Source organism: Astatotilapia calliptera, chromosome 4 (genome assembly GCF_964374335.1).
Source record: "Astatotilapia calliptera chromosome 4, fAstCal68.1, whole genome shotgun sequence".
In the NCBI taxonomy this organism is placed as follows: Eukaryota; Metazoa; Chordata; class Actinopteri; order Cichliformes; family Cichlidae; genus Astatotilapia; species Astatotilapia calliptera.
The window spans coordinates 21,762,510-21,779,846 of record NC_137425.1 but is presented as its reverse complement, the minus strand read 5'-3'; the positions used below and the strand labels follow the sequence as shown (position 1 = coordinate 21,779,846).

At 40.9% G+C, this 17,337-nt stretch overlaps 1 protein-coding gene across 3 annotated transcripts in view; it reads left to right on the top strand.

The window, feature by feature from the left end:
• Positions 1 to 246: 246 nt before the first annotated feature.
• mgat5b (alpha-1,6-mannosylglycoprotein 6-beta-N-acetylglucosaminyltransferase B) overlaps positions 247 to 17,337 on the top strand; it is a 73,794-nt gene continuing 56,703 nt past the window's right edge. Inside the window, exons 1-3 of one of the 3 annotated variants that reach the window (XM_080300937.1) lie at positions 247 to 910; positions 1,989 to 2,101; positions 15,329 to 15,473. In XM_080300937.1, coding sequence (XP_080157063.1) covers positions 843 to 910; positions 1,989 to 2,101; positions 15,329 to 15,473 — 326 coding nt within the window. In that variant the 5' untranslated portion in view covers positions 247 to 842. Of the gene's footprint in view, positions 911 to 1,221; positions 1,488 to 1,988; positions 2,102 to 2,950; positions 3,123 to 15,328; positions 15,474 to 17,337 lie in introns of those variants that run through there. The other 2 variants (XM_080300938.1, XM_080300939.1) reach the window with 2 other exon arrangements.

Genomic DNA, 17,337 nt, shown 5'->3' with positions numbered 1-17,337 from the left:
AACAACTCAGAGAACCGCATTACATTTTCTGTACACCAGAGCGTTTCATCATGTTTTCTAGTTTTCCTTCACTTAAAGGACCCTTCTGAGGGCAATCGATTTCAAAGTGCTTGTAGAGGCGCTCCATCCGGATTTATCCACAACTGAGAAAAACATTACAGGACTGTGACGTGTTTTCTCCTTTTTGTTGGGCAATTTAAGCATCAGTCAGGTTCATTTTAATTATTGCAGATTTTTATTTTTATTTGTATTTTATTTATTTATTTTTTTTTTGGGGGGGGGGCGTGGTGATTTGAAAAAATATATTACTATAATATTCACATTTTTAGAAATTATGTGTTTACCTTTATCCGCCCATTCATTTCCAAGAACGGTGTCAACTTTTGTATATCAGGCTGGATCAATAGATGGCGCTATCAGTAACGCATCCCCAGCTAAAGAGCCACTCGTGTAATAGGAACAGAGTCAGTGCTCCATCCACTCAGAGTAATTCAATGAACTCAGCAGTCCTGGGTTATTGCGCTTAATGCCGCGTGGATTTTCAGGACAATTAACCAGCACCGGAGCTACGATCATAACTTATTAAAAGAGACTATCACGGCTTACATCGGTCTCGGTTCGCTCCTCAGAAGGACCATCCACCCCGCTGTCTGCACGACTCACCGTCAGGATTTCCGCTGAACTTGTTCCCAGCGAACCGGGAAGGCTGAGAAGTTGCGTTGTCTTGGACGCACTTCCCGTCGTTGTCCAGGACCCCGGCTGAAAGTTATGCCTTTGACGCCGCTCGGCACGCACACTCGCACGATGTTAAACAGAGCCGACGCTTTCTGTGAGTGTGGAAAATGATCGCAGCCAGCAGCGAGCTTTCCATTATGCTGAGGAGATGTCTTCTCACTTTCAAACCGTTCAGGTAAGAACACATTAGTTTGGCTTTTCCACGGCTTAAAGCACTAGCCTGCTGACTTTAGAAACGGTAACGCGAGAGTGCATTTCCTCTCCTTTTTGATTTTTAATATGACTTTATTTTATTATTCTTGCCTCAACGTCGTAAAAAATAAATGGGATTCAAGAGAAATATAGCAAAACCACTGCAAATTGATCGTTTAGTGTTTCCCAGACTGTGACCGATTAGTGTTTCTTGCTTCCCCCCACAGTAGAGCAAGTTTTAAAAGTTCAGAGCTTGTCGATTAATTGGAGTAAAGAAGCGGCCGCTGTGCCACAATTAAGATTTGCTTATTCAGCTAAAGCTTCTCCACACAAGCAGCTTGGAGAAGCAGTGGAAGCAAAGCCAGCAGACAGAAACTCATTAAAACTTCAGAGTTTGACAACACGGGCTGAACGTAAACTCGTGAACTAAACAGCCCCGCGTAATTAGCAACCTTGACCCCGCGCAATTATCCCACATGCGGCTCTATCACAGACACTGAGGCTGTAGTTGAGCGGCTGCAGTCAGCTTTCAGCCTTGCCTTAGAAAACAAAAACAAAAGGTGTGTATGATAGAAGTGCAGGACCATCCGACCTGCAGTTCTCAGCACGGCTCCTGGAGCGTTCAGAGGAGCCTGTCTTAAGTCAATCGCTCCAAAGCGTTTGTTTTCTAAGCGTTAGAAATGTCGTGCTTCTCTCCCACATGCAGCCATTTGCCTGTAACAGAATGCTTTTGTTTTGGATTTCTGCTCGCTGAGCGCAGTGTGATGCAGCAAACCCATACATGTCATGGTTAATTTGAAATGACACAAGAGTACACAGTGCCCCCCCCCCCCCCAAAAAAAGGTTTTGGCTTGACTGAGACAAAATGAATTTTGAAAAATAGGTCCAAAATGTCATGAAGTATTCAGTGTCCTAAGTTTGAACTGAACTCTGCTGCATTTCCTCTGTGACATTACTCCACCTGTCCTTTGTCTTCTGCTTCTTTCTGTCTCCTGAGCTCTATCCTTGGCTTTTGGTCTTATGTAACAAATTGCCCTTTTGTCTGTCTCCCTCTCCTGCAGGATCTTTGTGGTGGGGATCGGCTTCTTCAGCCTGTGCTTTCTAATGACTTCTCTTGGGGGCCAGTTCTCGGCCAAGCGACCCGGAGATTCCCCCTTCACCATGCGAGCTGAAGGTAAGCCTGCGGTTATACATCAGTGCCGCTCGGCAGCCTGTGACTTCAGTGGCTGTGCCCTGCACTTGTAATGAACAGGCTGGAAACATGCTGAGAGCTTCATGGGGCTTCCTTGATTACTGCCAGTGAACTGACAGACCTGCTCACTTTGCTCATCAGGAGTGCGTCAGGGGGTACCATCGCCTGGAGAGGCTCCTCTCATCTACACGCCATTTTTTTTTCCTCGTCTGCTTTCACGTCATGACCCTCTTCTGACCCAGAGGGACTCGATTTTAGTTGTAGTCGCAGCTGAAAATTGGCTCATGGTTTTGTCCATCTTTATGCCGGTTATTTTACCCCGCGTGTGGGCAAATAGTGCAGGGCCACACGGTGTGTCGTGCAGAGGAAGTAATCTACAAGTCAGCCAGATCCCGCAAGCTCAGCCAAACAAGAATAAGCAGAGCATTTAAAAGTGAAGTAGAAAATGACTGACGCTATAATCATATTTACTGGTGATTTCAAAGATAGTTTGATCATTGGAGGGCTGGAAGCTGCGTGTTTCAGGGTGACAGCTACAGTTTTCACAAGGTAATTTTAAAATGCCAACAAAGGCTTCACTGTCACAGAGATCCCTCAAATGAATTCCACTCCAGAAAGAAATCCGAACTATGCGCAGCCATCCCTCAGAGAAACCGGTTATCTTTCAGGGCACGTCCTCTGTGTTTGTGCTATGTGCCTCTGCATACAAACCACTACAGCACAAGCCATTTGGGAGAGTCATTGTTAGCTTTTTGGACTTTGTGTCTCTCACCTTTTTATCACCGCTTGGCACAATGTTGACACTGTGTGTCATCCTCTGTGACAGAGACCAGCTGGCATTAGAAGAAGCAATGCTCCCTATCCACTGCCACCCATCCAAGGACGCCAGTTGTTACCAGTTTGTGTTAGCAACACACCACACTGATGCCAATTCATTCCTATGTAAAGTAGACAACGGCATGAATTTAATCTCTGCTGAAGAATGCAGTTTGGCTCTGGGTCGGTGAGTAAAGGGCACACCGTTGTGTGGTTTTTGTGCGTGCAAGCTGTAAAGATGTTGCCGACTGAATTAGTACTAGAAACGTCTTGGTTATTAAAACTAATAATTCTCAGACCAGGAAAAAAAATCTGTGTAATTCTGTAGTGTAGATGGGAATGTTGTATCAGGTGTGATCATGGGTGATAATTTTAGGGATAGCACCCGTTTATGAAAGGGTATACAGAGAAGTGGTTCAAGGTGAGGAAGCCAGAAAGGAGGGAGTGTAAGACAGGAGAGCTGTCTGATTAATTAATCGCTCACAGGCTGCAGTCAAGGGAAGCCATGAGGCCTCCGGCTCATTAAACGCTGCTAACCAGGGAGAGCCCAACCATGTAAAGGCTCATTCTCCATGTGCATTTGTGTGTTTATGCACATGTGCCTGCTTGGGAGTGAGGATTAGTGGACCAGGAGTTAGCATAATAAATTAAGTTGGGATGAGTTACTCAGTGGAGCGGCACCTCGAAGGCGATTACTGTAGCTATCGCACCCATCGAGCCTTTGCACGGGATGCTCTGGAGAGCTGCAAGAGCAAAGGCTGGATGCATCGGACCCCACATTGTAGCTCTTTTCAATTTCTTTGTGATCATTTCGTAAAAAGAGTAGAAGCACCGTAACGCCCACAGTACTTTTGTATCGATGAAAATGGCCAGGCTGTGCTGACAGGAACCGCAGCTCTGTTTACTGCTCATCTTGTGAATGACAATAACTGCCTGAAGAGCAAAAGGTGTGGAAAAAAATATGTAATTACTGGGTTGCTACCTTCTGTTTCTCTCCCCTGCCTCTACATTTCTATCATTCTCTTGGCTCTTTTTTTTTTTGTTGTTGTTGTTGTTTTTTGTGGCTCTGCCAGAGACGGAGAAATGTACTGGGATGCAAAGCTCTATCCAGATTTAAAGTGCATGCACTTCCTTCATTACTTCCCTTTGAAAATAGGGGAAACTAATGATGTGGAAAAAGTAAGGGGGGGAAGGGGGTGGTCAGAGGGAGACCATTTCTTCCAGAGTGGGGTGCATGAAAGGCGGAGGCGTTTGATCCTAGATATCTTAAAGGCTCCAGAGGCGTACCGTAGCTTTCTAATAAGCTCTTTGAAGACCACCTTCACAGTGTGTCCTTTTGCCACGGGGGTCTTGATGCAGTTTAGCCATAAAGAGAGAAATGGGCCTAGTGCGGTTTCAGGTTTTTACCCAGTTCAGAGCAAGACGAAATGGTTCGGATGTTAATGTGCTCTTCATTCTTACATGCAAGCTCCATTACCTGAGTTGTTTTTTTTTTAACTGCTTTTCCTGCATCCTGTGAATTTGAATTTAATGAATATTAATTAATGAGTGAATATTAAACAGTTTTGCAGAAATTGCTCCTAAAAGAATAATAAAGTCATACAAAAGGAAATAAGATAATAATGAATAACAATCAGCTGCTTACAAGCTGCTTTAGCCTCATAAAGTGCTGAGTTACAGCAGGGCAGCAGGTGTGCGGGGAGTGTTGTTCGGCACCTTGTTTACTGCCATCCTTTCACAGACACTGATGGAACTTTTTTATTTCATGGATCAGCGATCTTCACTACGTGATGGATGAAAATGAGCCTTTTCTGACATCGATCATAGCAAAGCAAGGGTGTGGCATCTGCACGTCTAGCAAAGCTGAAAATGCGAGTTTTTTTTTTTTTTTTTTTTGAATAAAAAGTTTGATAATGTGCTTGAAATTGAAGCACTGTCCCTCCACCGTGTGTGTATTGGTACTATGAATAAAATAAACCCAAGTTTTCTACTGCTGGAGCTTCACCAGCAATTGAGAAGAAATGGGAAATGATTGTGCAGGTGACTGTCTGGATCTGTGCCTGACAAAGAAGAGGTGTGGATAAAAGATGACTGCTCATCATTCACACTTTCACCTGGTGAAGAGGGAAAAAAAAGCAGATTTTTATTTTTTGGCTTGCATTGTGAGGCGGATATGACAATGCAGACACTGATTGCTGTTTGTGACAGTTTGTGGCTAGATTCAACCGCTAACATGCTTTCTCAGATTGTTATTTACAGCTTTCTGGTGCTGAGCATCTTTTATTTAAAGAATTGTCATCAGGGTGTATTGTGGCTGATTTATTGCATGCTATTTTCCCCCCCTCCCTTGTTTTTTGGTATTACAATAGACAGATTTAGGCGGAGATAATACTCATGCAATGTTTTTGCTGTGAACTATAAAGAAAACTGTTATTTATTAGTTTTAAGTGGTTAAGTTGACTGGACTGTTGAATTTTGTGTGTACATGTTAGCTAATTAATTGTGACCTATAGGGAAATATAAGTACAACACTTTTGATTACAACTTTCTGCAAATTAGTAGCAGTAAAATAATTGCTTCCATTGGAGTGTGGCCACAGAATATATCTGTGCTTGTAAAGTCAAAATAGAGCAAAAAAAGAAGCAATGGATTTCACACAAGCAATATGCTCTTACACCATACTGAGTCCTATGCTAGATGAAATTATTATGGTAGGCTGGTTGATTTCAATGGCTTTTTTTGGGTGGAGAGGATACTGATCAAGTATTGTCACTTACGTGAGCTGCAAACTGGGTCAGGAAGTTCACTTTCTATTCTTGTTGTATCCCTTTGCTTCCATGTATTTTTGTGTCTGTGCAAAAACAGGAAATATGTTCATGCAGAATAGTAGGCAGTGAAAGCATGAAAGAGGATAAAAGTACTACTCTTCCTTCTTGGAAAATAAGTGGAGACGCTGTGCAGGCACACAGTATGTTTCTTAGTAAACTGAGCTTTAGAAATGTACGTTTCAGAAAGTGAATTTGGGAAATTCAAGTGTAATTGATTTTGTTTTTAATAGTAGGTCCATCTCGTCCAGGGGTGGGTGATTAATTTTCTCAAGTGGCCACTTGGGAAAATTAGTCATCCACTCCTAAAGTAGCAAAGTCCCAGTTCTTAAGGTCCCAGCTCACTAGCATCATATGAGAAACCAAAACTGTTACCTTCCGCAACAGTCCCAGTTGTGAGCTGGTGCAGACCTCCACAACAGTCCCAGTTTCTCATGTGACCCCTTGACAAAAGCAGTTGCACACACCAGCTCCAGTTGGTATATTTTTAACCATTTTGAGAAGGTAATCACATGACGCTATCACAATACATTTTTCCAAAATTAAAGGTAGAATCAGAACAACCTGATGCATTGCGGTGACTGCAGAATGATCCGCAACACATAACTGAAGAAAAACTGCAAGTGAAGAAAAAAAATTGCCCTAAGATACAGAATTTATTTGCTGGTTGGTCATGTTTTTGTTGTTGTAATTATTCACTTCGAATAATTTGGCAGTTAGACTAATTATCTTAATTGCCCTAATTTATTTGATAAGGACCAATCTCGGAGTCATGATGTAGTGATGGGAAACATTTGTCACATGTCCTCCAGTGTATTCATATTTGTATCACGATTGGCTATCCCTACTCAACTGAACCATTTCAGAATGATATGACCTTACTACGGGGCTTCTAATTTCCCTGCAGCAACTGAACACAGCCTGGCTGCTTATTATCCAATCTGGGAGCTATTAGAGAAGCTCAGTGTATTCCCTTGTCTGGGAACAGGGTTTAAAAAACAGGGTGGAGTGAAAGCGAAGAGTTGTTGTACACACTATACAGGTTACCAGTTAATTTAATGTTCAAGAATTTGGACTGTGAGAAAACTAGAAGACTCCAACATGAATCCAGAAAGGTTTTAACTTTGATCCTTCAGGCCCTGAGGCACGAGTACAAAACAATTCACCACCATGCAGCTTTCTTATAATAATCCGTAATTTTTCTCCCCACAGACATAAACACATTTTTTTTCCAAGGTCTTTGCCTAAGCACATTCAATTTAAAATAATATACTGGAGACTGCACTAGAGTTTTTAAGGATCAGCTTTAATTGGAGTAGAATTAGAAAAATTATTCAAAGAGCCGCTTGTGGGATGAACCTCTTTCCTGGGAAGTCCAAACATACCTGGAGACATGCTTACCAAATGGTTCATAAGCAGCAGGTTGTTACTGGAATGTCAGTTCATGCACAAAAGAGTGAGTTTGAGTGAAAGTTAAGAGTTGTTATTTACATTCGGGTTCAGATGCTTTTCAGTACAATGCATAAACATTTGGTCATGTGTAAGGGAAACTAATATAGAAGAGATGGAAAAAGGCGGTTACCACAGTGCAAGCTCAAACCCCAGTGACTTCACTTATAGAAAATCAAAGTCTGAAGAAACAAAACGCAAACAAAAAGAGGAAAGCACTGGGGGTGGCCATGACCCAAAAGAGCCAACAGATCCCATCCCATCTGCCGAACGTGGATAGGATCTAGCATGGATCTTAAATGGCTGCCAATGGCACTGGCACACTGCTGACACAAGCTTCAGGATCAATGCAGATCTGTGTACAGGAGGATTCTTTAAGCTTATCTTCAGAAAACTGACAGAGTTGAAGGAGCAAATTTTATCACTCAGCGGGACAACAGAAATCCTAAACCAACAACCTATGCATCCAAAGAGCTTTTCAGGATGTCTGACCGAGCCAGTCACCTTATCTGCTGGAGATTTGGGCTGTGAGACTTCACAGCAAGCAAAGCTGGAGCTTGCTCTGCTGAAGGTCTCAGAGATTATAGGGGGAGATACAAAGAGCTCCCAGACTTCATTGAAGATACAGGATTTTCCACAAAATAGTAAAATTCTTTACTGCCACCAATAACCTTTAGATATATTGTGTTAAAAGGGCTATATCTCACACATAGTTCTTTCAATATTAACATAAACCGCTGAGAAGTCTCCACTTCTTTTTCAAAATGTGCTGAAGTGCAAGGAACAAAAAACTAAATATCTACAAGCTGTAAATTAGCAACCTATGTGCTGCTGCTCTGAATAAAAATCATAAAAATCAAACATCCAATTAAAATATATTTTCACATTTGCAAATTGATAAAGGTGGAAATTCCGTGTTTCGCACCGTGCGGTGTAATCCAAAAATCATCATGCGTAGGACTAAATGTGTTGGTTTATCTGCACACTGTGGATAGAAGATTAAGGTTTTAATTGAAGTTAGAGGGAGTCGTGTTTTTAAAAAATAGTGCAGGTTGTTTCCATTTTTCCAGGCTGTCGGGCATAATAAGAGGTTGGAGCTGCACGCAGGATAAGTGACAAAGGTTTTCTGCTCTAATAGCTTCTGGATCTGGCAGCTCCCTCACATGTGCCAAAAAGCAGAGAGCAACTCAATCTCAATCAGCCTTTTCTGTAATGAATATTTGAATCTGCAGCGTGAGGACGGGGGGAGGGTTAGCTGAGCATGTCTGAGTTCAGAGCAGGAGGGAATGTATGATTTTTATCCTGGTGACAGGTGAGGTGGAGAGGTTCAGCTCTAAGCTCCCTCACGGAGAAACCTTGCCAGCCAGAGTGGATAGCAGGGAAGATTGGATTTATTTATTTAGCTTTCTGTGGTGCTAATGGGGCAAAAGAATAAATTATTGAGTAAAAGTCAGACTTTAAACACTGCTGCAATCGATAGTTTGGTTGATAGTTTGAATTTGTTTGATTTTTAGCATATACTGTATATAGATAACAAAATCTTTAAATCTTTTATTTTAACCTGACAAAAACCCAACATCAGTTGGGCTTTATTCTTAAATCTTATATTCTTAACTTATTCTTAACTTAGAAATTATGTATTTATATATTTTGAAAGCTTAAAAAAAAAAGCAGTTGAACGGTGGTGCTCCTGCTCTAGCATTATTTCATTCGAATCAAACACATAAAAGATTTGGAAGTGATTCCAAGTGTTGAACTTACACTTGGTAGCTGTTCAGTGGAAGCGAGGGAGGTCATTAGGCTGAAACCCAAACTAATCCAATCAGGGAGATGGGGAAAAAATAGGAGTAGCCAAATCAGCAATTTGGTTAATTATTTAAAAAAGGATGAATGCACTGATGAGCTTAGCAACACCAAAAGGCTGTGAAGACAATAGAAGACAGCTAAAGTGCATGATGACAGAATTATTTCCATTGTTAAGAAAAACAACTTCACAACATCTAAACAAGTCATTAACACTCTCAGAAAAGAAGGAAGGTGTCAAAGTCTAGAACTGAGAGACACCTTCTTGGATGTAAATACAGAGGGGATATAACAAAGTGCAAACCACTGGTTACACTCAAGAAGAGGAAGGGCAGATTAGACTTTGCCACAAAACATTTAAAAGAGACCGCACAGTTAAAGCGAGAGGCAACAACCCTATCTTTGAACCAGAATGACGGGGAGGGAAAAGTATGGAGAAGGAACAAGTCATGATCCAAAGCATGCAAAATCATCTGTCAGTCATGGTGGAGGTAATGGTACAGCACGGGCAAGTATGGCTGCCAGCGGAAATGAGTCACTAGTGTTTATTGATGATGTGACTGCTGATAGAAGTAGCAGGATGAACTGTGAAGTCTGCAGAGCTACAGTCTCTGCTCAGATTCAGCCAAATGCTGCAAAACTGACTGAACAACACTTCACAGTGCAATTAGATAATGAGCCAAAGCATACTGCAAAAGCAACCCGGGAGTTTCTCAAGGTAAATAATGAGATATTCTTCAATGGTCAAGTCAGTCAGCTGATCTCAGGCTATAGAGCATGCTTCTTAGTCATTAAATACAAAACTGAAGGCAGAGAGACTCACAAACAAGCAGCAGCTGAAGGTGGTTGCAGTAAAGGTCTAGTAGAGCATCTCAAGGGAGGAAACGCAGCACTTTATTATGTGCAAGGGTTCTTTGTTAGATTTTAGGCTGTCAAGTATTTTAAACAGTCCTATTATGTAAAATGATCTAGGTTTGCCCAATAAATCCTCTGAAAATGGGGGACTGTGTATAAATGTCTGTAATTCTGAACCTGTTAATACAGTACTTAAATTAAAGCTGAAACTTTGCACTTTAGTCACATTGATTGAAAAATCCAATCTGTAAAAAACCAAAACTACAACAAATGTCATTGTACAAATACTCACTGGTCTAACTGTATGTCAGTACACAAATCACTCCAACTAAAGCGACCTCAGAGTGCTGCCAATGTCCCTTTTATGCTTCTACATTAATCACCTAACAATGCAATAGTATAATGCTGGTCTATTACTGTTTTGACACAATTTAAACTTTTTTTTTTAATGACAAATCTTCAACTCTATCTTCGCATGTTTTGCAGCTTCAGCTTTAGCTCTGGTACTCTTTGAGCATTTCTGCTGTACTGCTCTTCCTCTGTACCCACACAGATTTATTCTCTTTTTAATATTTCAAGCTGTATCAATGATTCTCATTGATCTACAATGTACAGGTGGGTGGTATGACCTAAAACATGATTCCTAAACCCACTATATTTTTTTTTCAGAGAAAAGGAAATTCTTCTCATTTATTTGTCATGTTGCATATGTTAATAGTAAACTACCCATCACTTTATTACCTAGTTTTACCAACCCAGCCTTCATCTTCAATAACAAGATTAAAAGATGCAAAAGTCTTGAAACACTCCTCATTTATTTACATTTTGCTAGGAACATAAGAAATGCAATGATTTACTGAAAAATGTAAAATGCATAGAAATACAATATATAAGGCAAGTGAGCAAAAAAGCAGCAATTTGCAAAGAAAAACCTTGAAAGACCTTCAGAGAAGAACATTTTTTTTAAAAAAAGTACAAAGTCTGGAGGCAAAATGTAAAGAAATGGGGGTGGCTTAAGACTTTTGTAATGTTTTTGATGAGCTAAAACCAAAGTGAATGTATTTATCAATCTAATGATGGTATCATGATATCCATGTCTTCACACTGAAGATGGGATCCAAGCTGCTGTTTCTGCTCACAGTCATGCAGTCTAACCTGCTGCTGGCCTTTCCTGGTCTGCCTCCGCACTCTTTTGTTCCCACTTACAAATTTGTTGCTGATTTAAGCAGACTTGCTCTTGCAAACAAACAAGGCTTGACCTTTTCCCTGACGTGTTTTCCATCATTGCAGTTCGTTTCTTTATATTGAATACATATTTTTGGAAATTAAGTAATAAAATACAAAGTCTTTTCAGCTTTTTCTTGTATGTAGTGCCTAATTACAACAATAGTCATTTCACAGCTATTTTTATTGTGTGGTATAGACTCCAGAACATTTCTATAATTCAGAGGAAGCAGGTGCATTGCAGAGTCCTTCTAGCTTTATCTATCAGTAGGCTAAAGTTAAAACACCATCTTTCCCTTTAAGTAGCATCTGCACACTGCTCCTTCTTTCAAAACGGTGTACACGGCTGAAGTAGTACATGTATATAATATGACAACATGCATAAATAATAAATAAATCACCATCAATAAATGATCTTTAAAGCATTTTACTCTACACTGCAATTACTCCTAGCCGGGTAACCACATGTATGGGTCATTATATTAACCTTTCAATAAGTCTTTGTGGGAGTTTTGCATGTTCTTTCTGTGCCTGTGTGGATTCTCCCTGGGTATTTCGGCTTCTTCCCACATTTCAAAGACATGAATGTTAGGTTAACTGGTGATATTAAACTGGCTCTAGGTGTGAATGTGAGCATAAATTGTGGTATGTCTCCTGTGATGGATTGGTAACCCGTCGCCCAGTGACAGCTGGGATAGGCTCTGTCTCAAATATTAATTTACATAGAATTATATGAAGTGCCCGTGTCATCCCCACGGAAACCTGCTGATAGTTTTTCTCCAGGCACACGTGGGGGCCACTTGCTACGTGTCTCTTTGTGCTTTATTGTCCTTACTTATCGAGCTCATTAAAGTAGTGTTCTTTAATTAATTTATTATGTAAGTATTTCTCTTAAAAGAGCAGTTTTTGCAGCCATGTCAAATACGGGGGGAAATGTGAAGACTGGGACTCTGTTAAAGTTGCCCAGAGGGTTGCAGAAGGCAACAGCAATCAGACAGAAAGCATGGTGTGGGCTGTACATGAGCGTGACATGTCCTACTTATTTTTTTTATGCTATTATGCCAAAGAGTGCAGGGCTCTTTGTTTTTGTTTTTTGTTTTTATGTCTGCAACTAAAATGAACACACATGATTTGTATGAATTTTATGATTTCAACATTGAGGTGGTATTAAAATCAGTAAACAACTCTCTGTAAACAACTTAGGCTTCACACACTCACAGCCATTTTCCAAACATACCAACATTTTCTTGGCCCAGCAGAAATGCTTGTGAAAAAGCCCAGAGGACGAGCTTTAAATGCCACTGACTTGAAGGCTGAACATGTAGGGTAAAAGCAAAGTTTGCAATTGTAGACTCAAACACTGAGGCTTGGATGGCACATAAACAATTTGCCGAAGAACTATGGCCAGAGGGCACAGACGCGGCCTAACACATTTCGCGGTGCTGATGAGAAAACTGTGTATGATTGTGGATCAAGTGATGGGGAAAGAATGGGGGAAAACACCGAGGGCCACAGCTACAAAGATAAAAAGATGCTGTATATTGGGCGGACAGGCTGGGTAAAAACTGTGGTATTGAACTTCTACACGGAGCCTGTGGGTGTATTGGAAGGCAGTTGTTTATAGCCGGTCAGCAAGTGCTTTGGACACAGGTCACCATCTTTACTGTAGCCTGCTAACTGGAATTTGTTCAGAATATTGATTGTGCTGTGGCACTTCTGAAATTGAGCCTTTAAAGGAGATTAGCTGTCGTTAAATGTGCCTTTTATTAACCAGCTGATGAGGAATGACACAGAGGAGGCGCTACATTAGCACGTAGATAAACTATCAACTCCTGCTGCACCGCTGTCGGTGCACTCAGATCTGCATGGGAAATAACACATTAGCTAATGTTTCCCAAGAGACGACAGAAAACGGGAGCAAAAGGCTATCTGATGAGCAGTTGATTGCAAACATATATAAGGTTTAGTGCTAAAAATGCACTGTGCAGGAAAGGTGGGGGTGGCGGGTGGGGCACAGTCTCAGTAATAGTGATTTACTTGCACAACGTGTGAGAGCTGGATCATTATTGTGGAAAAATGTGAATTCTTCCCACACTTTAGCCCAGGGGCTTTGTTTAGATTTACTGCAGCGAGCAGACGGCAACTGATAGGGGATCATCTGAACCTAGCAAGGAGTCTGAATCCCCCTTATTAAGAAACAGACTTTCCTTTTTGTTTTTTGTTTTTAATAGATGGTTTTAAGTAGTGGTTGCAATTTTCAAATAGACGTTTATTTATGTGGCCTTACATGCTACAGTTTAGACAACATGATAATACACTAGCGTTCTTCTTTCTAATCTTCTTTAAAAAAAAAAAACACTAAAATCCTGGTTCAGTGTTTTATAAAAGTATAGTATTAAACTGCTGCTATAATGCTCCAAATCTTAAAGGGAATTCATTTATTCTCTTTCTTTCTGCCCGTAGAATAAAAAATTTGTTGTCTAACTACTGAATTATTCAAAAGGAGACGTCTTTAGGCCAGTTTGACTGAGGATAATAGAAAAGCCTCAGCCAAAGAACAAAACACAGGCAGTGAAGGAAAGTATATCAGTGCAACATTTCTGTGAACCTTTTTTGAGAGGCACACCTTTTTTGGGGGGGGGGCACACATACTCTCACAAACAGCAGAAGAAGTTGAGTTTTTCCTCCCCTCTCCTTATTTTATTTACTGGAGATGTAATGCAGTTTATTTATTTATTTTATGTGAAAGGTGACTTTTCCCTGCCCCGTGATAAATGAACCCTGACAAGGGAAGTGCAGCCTGCACACATTGCAGTTTCCAAAGCCTAATGCAATTGATGAGGGAACGCTCAAAGGTGAGGTTTTATTTTCACTCTCTGAGAACAATATGAGGCTATTGTTGGTTTCGGATGTTTTCTTTTTTTCAGGAATTCAGGCTACAAATTCACTCCAAAGTCCCAAGAGTGGCACTCTTTTTCTCGGTTCTTCAATTTTTTTTCTCATCAAAAGCGACTTAAGACCTACCGCCTGAGGCACGCCGAGCTATTTGTGTTTTCTTGGTAATTCGTGCATTTACATTTTAAAATGAATACTTGACGTTGGGCTTAGTGTGACTGAAGCAAACAGCAAAGGGTCAGGACCTTGGCTCAGCATTCTGCTTTGACCTGGTTGTCTGTTTCTGCAAGCCTGTCAATTGACTGGGTATTTGTAAACTGCACCCTTCTGGGTTACCACCAGTCAGGTCATTAATAATCTGAACTAAGCGCCAAAACAAGTCCAACACTGAGAGTCTAATTTGACCATTCCTTTGTTTTGCTGGGTGTGCTGGTTCCCAGTGAGCAGCTGGCTTTAGTTATGGGGGATGAAAGTACATAGAAAATTGACTGAGATGATGTTAAAGGTAAACCAGAGTAAACTGGGTAATGAATTAAAGTAATATCATAAGTAATATAGTAAGACAGGCTCTTTGAGAATCCATGAATAGGGAGCAAAAGAGGCTGAAGAGGTGGAGGTATGCTCTGGAGACAAAAAGAAAGAAAAGTCAGTAGAAGCAAGACAGAATACATTTGTGTACATGAGAGGGAGACTGGTTTAACAGTGAAGATACCAGGAGCAGATGAAGTGAAGGTGGATGAGTTTATCTACATGTGGTCAAACATCCAAAGCAAAGGATGGTGCACACGAGAGGTAAAGAAGGATGAAGGAAGGTTGGAGTTTCAGGGGTAATTTGTTGACCCAGGAGAGTTCAAGATGTTAACATTTTCATTGAGAGTGACCGGACACGATTAGCAATGAGTACATCTGAGGGACAGCTCTGGTTGAGATAAAGGAGACAAAGTTAGAGAGGCAAGGCTGACATGTTTGGGTATGTCCACAGGAGGGATAGTGGGTAAACTGAACAAATGATGGTGAACATGGAGCTGCAAGGCAGGAGGAAAAAGACCACAAACAAGGTTCATAGACGTATTGAAGGAGGACATGTAGAGGTTTGGCTTGACCAGAGGAGGATGCTAGAGATGTGGTGAGATGGAGGCAGAGGGTCTGCCGTAGTTACCTCTAAAGGAGGCAGCAGTTTACACCTGAATGACTTCTGTGTTATTTCAATAAATTCTTGTGCCTTATCCTCTTGCTTTTGATTTCCTCATCTTCTCTGTGCCATCTTTCTGATTTTTTTTTGAGGTGTTATTAGTCACATAGTATTTATCTGTCTCTATTTTTTTGTTTTGTTTTATTTTAGTACTTGGTGGTCAAGAGTCTCGTGGGGTGCTGAGAAAAATCTGTGACATGCTGGAGGTAATAATGAAGAGGATGGATGTTCTGTCAAAACTGGGCAACACAACTGACACCCACAGGCTGGATGAGCTGAGCTCGGCACTGGACAGGTACAGTATAGCACTGGCTTGCATTTCGATATGTGTATATGTGTATACATGTATATAGACATATATATGATGCCAAGCTAGAGTTGTGTGTTCTGTGGTTTCCTTGGCAACTGACCTTTTCTTATGCCTGCACTTGCTCCAGGTTTAAGGATAGGAAGCTTCCAAGCTTCCTCCTTTTGGTGCATTTATTATTAGTTCCCCTGTTAGATATCATGTCCATCATCTCTGTGTCTTCGTCATAGACAGGAACTCTTTCCTCTCAGAATTCACTTCTGATGATCTCTAGAGATCTGCAGGGACATTTTCTGTTTACAGTATGGCTTGTTCACTGTGTAACCGATTCGATCTGCATTTAATGAATGAAGGCAGACGTATAGTGCCTCACCTAACCTGAACCCTGATTTCACAAGTGTGATGGGAAAATATTTACTGGCTAAAGCTCCACATATTTATATTTCTATGTTACAGTTTAGTTTCCACTGCAGAATGCTCCCTGAATACACCCTCAGTCTCACAGTTCTAACAATCATTTAATTGGCCTCTCAGGGACTAAACTGGAAATGTTACGGTGACAAAGGGCAAATAGTTTCAAAACCAACCACAAATGCTGATACATATTGGGTAAAAGTTCACACTTGAGGTTAGCGTGAAATCTCCCACCAAGAAAAAATTTGCTCACCTAGTATAATGCTGTGAAAGTAATTAAGCTGTCCTTTCGCTCTTCACCAGCTGATAGCCTTTTACACTCCCAGATTGATGGAAATATAGATGCTTCTGTGTGAAACAACCAATGTATGTTTGCACAATGAGAGGCTGTGCGTGTGACTCCTGTGCTCAATCCGGTCGTTAAGTCTGACGTCACTAGCCGTGTCTGGGCCTAAACTCCGCTGCAGGTCCATATATCAAACGATCACTATGGCATTACTGAGAGTTGAAAAACTGTCTAAACTCTTTCATCTTTAATAAAATGATCAGCGTTCTGCTCTACCAGGTGTACCAATTGAGTTTAACATCCAGGCATCCATGAAAACGGAATTTATGACATTTAACGGAATTAGAAGTTAGCAGGGAGTTAGCTCGCTAGCTTCTATCTAAATACAATATAGTATGTCCTGACTGTCGGGTTTTGGAAACAAATTAAAACGTACAGCTCTGTTATCACTTCCAACATAAAGGAAGACAGAAAGCTAAACAGCAGTGACGTTTGTAGGGTTACTGAAGTTGGGCTAGCTGGTATTTAATAATGATGTGCTAGCGACACAGCTATGTTAGCATAATATAAACAAGCTAACTTTTTTTCCACTCGATAAAAGTTAACGTGAGAGTTCTCGGTGGTCAGGAACAAATGTAATCGCATGGCAGGATGCTGTAAAAGGACCAAACTTCAGCCAGGAGAACAACTGAGATAATCCATCCACAATACGAGGTTAGTCATTAATATACTGCTGCATGGGCTGGGCTGTAGTTCCATCCTAAGGTTTTAAAAACTGAGCTTAAATAAATGATTAGCGGTAATAAAAGCCGAGGGAGGTCAACAGTGATCACTGACTGTTTTAGGAGCTTTTTGAGATTAAATAGAAGAAAATACAAAACATTAAACATGTTAACAACACAAAAGCCATATTAAACGCAGACTACTTTAGGCCCGGAAGTAGGATTCATCACGTCATCACTTAACGACCGGATTGTATATCTGTGTGACCGCTAATTAATCTGTGCTGCCCTGTTGCAATTTAAGGGATAGAAAAAGATATTTGGCTGCCACTTGCTTCTTGGTAAATGGTAAATGGCCTGTATTCTTGGGTGCTGGCTCTGTATGGACTGAAGTGGAATGAGATTGGGTTTTAGAATTATGTTAAGTTAT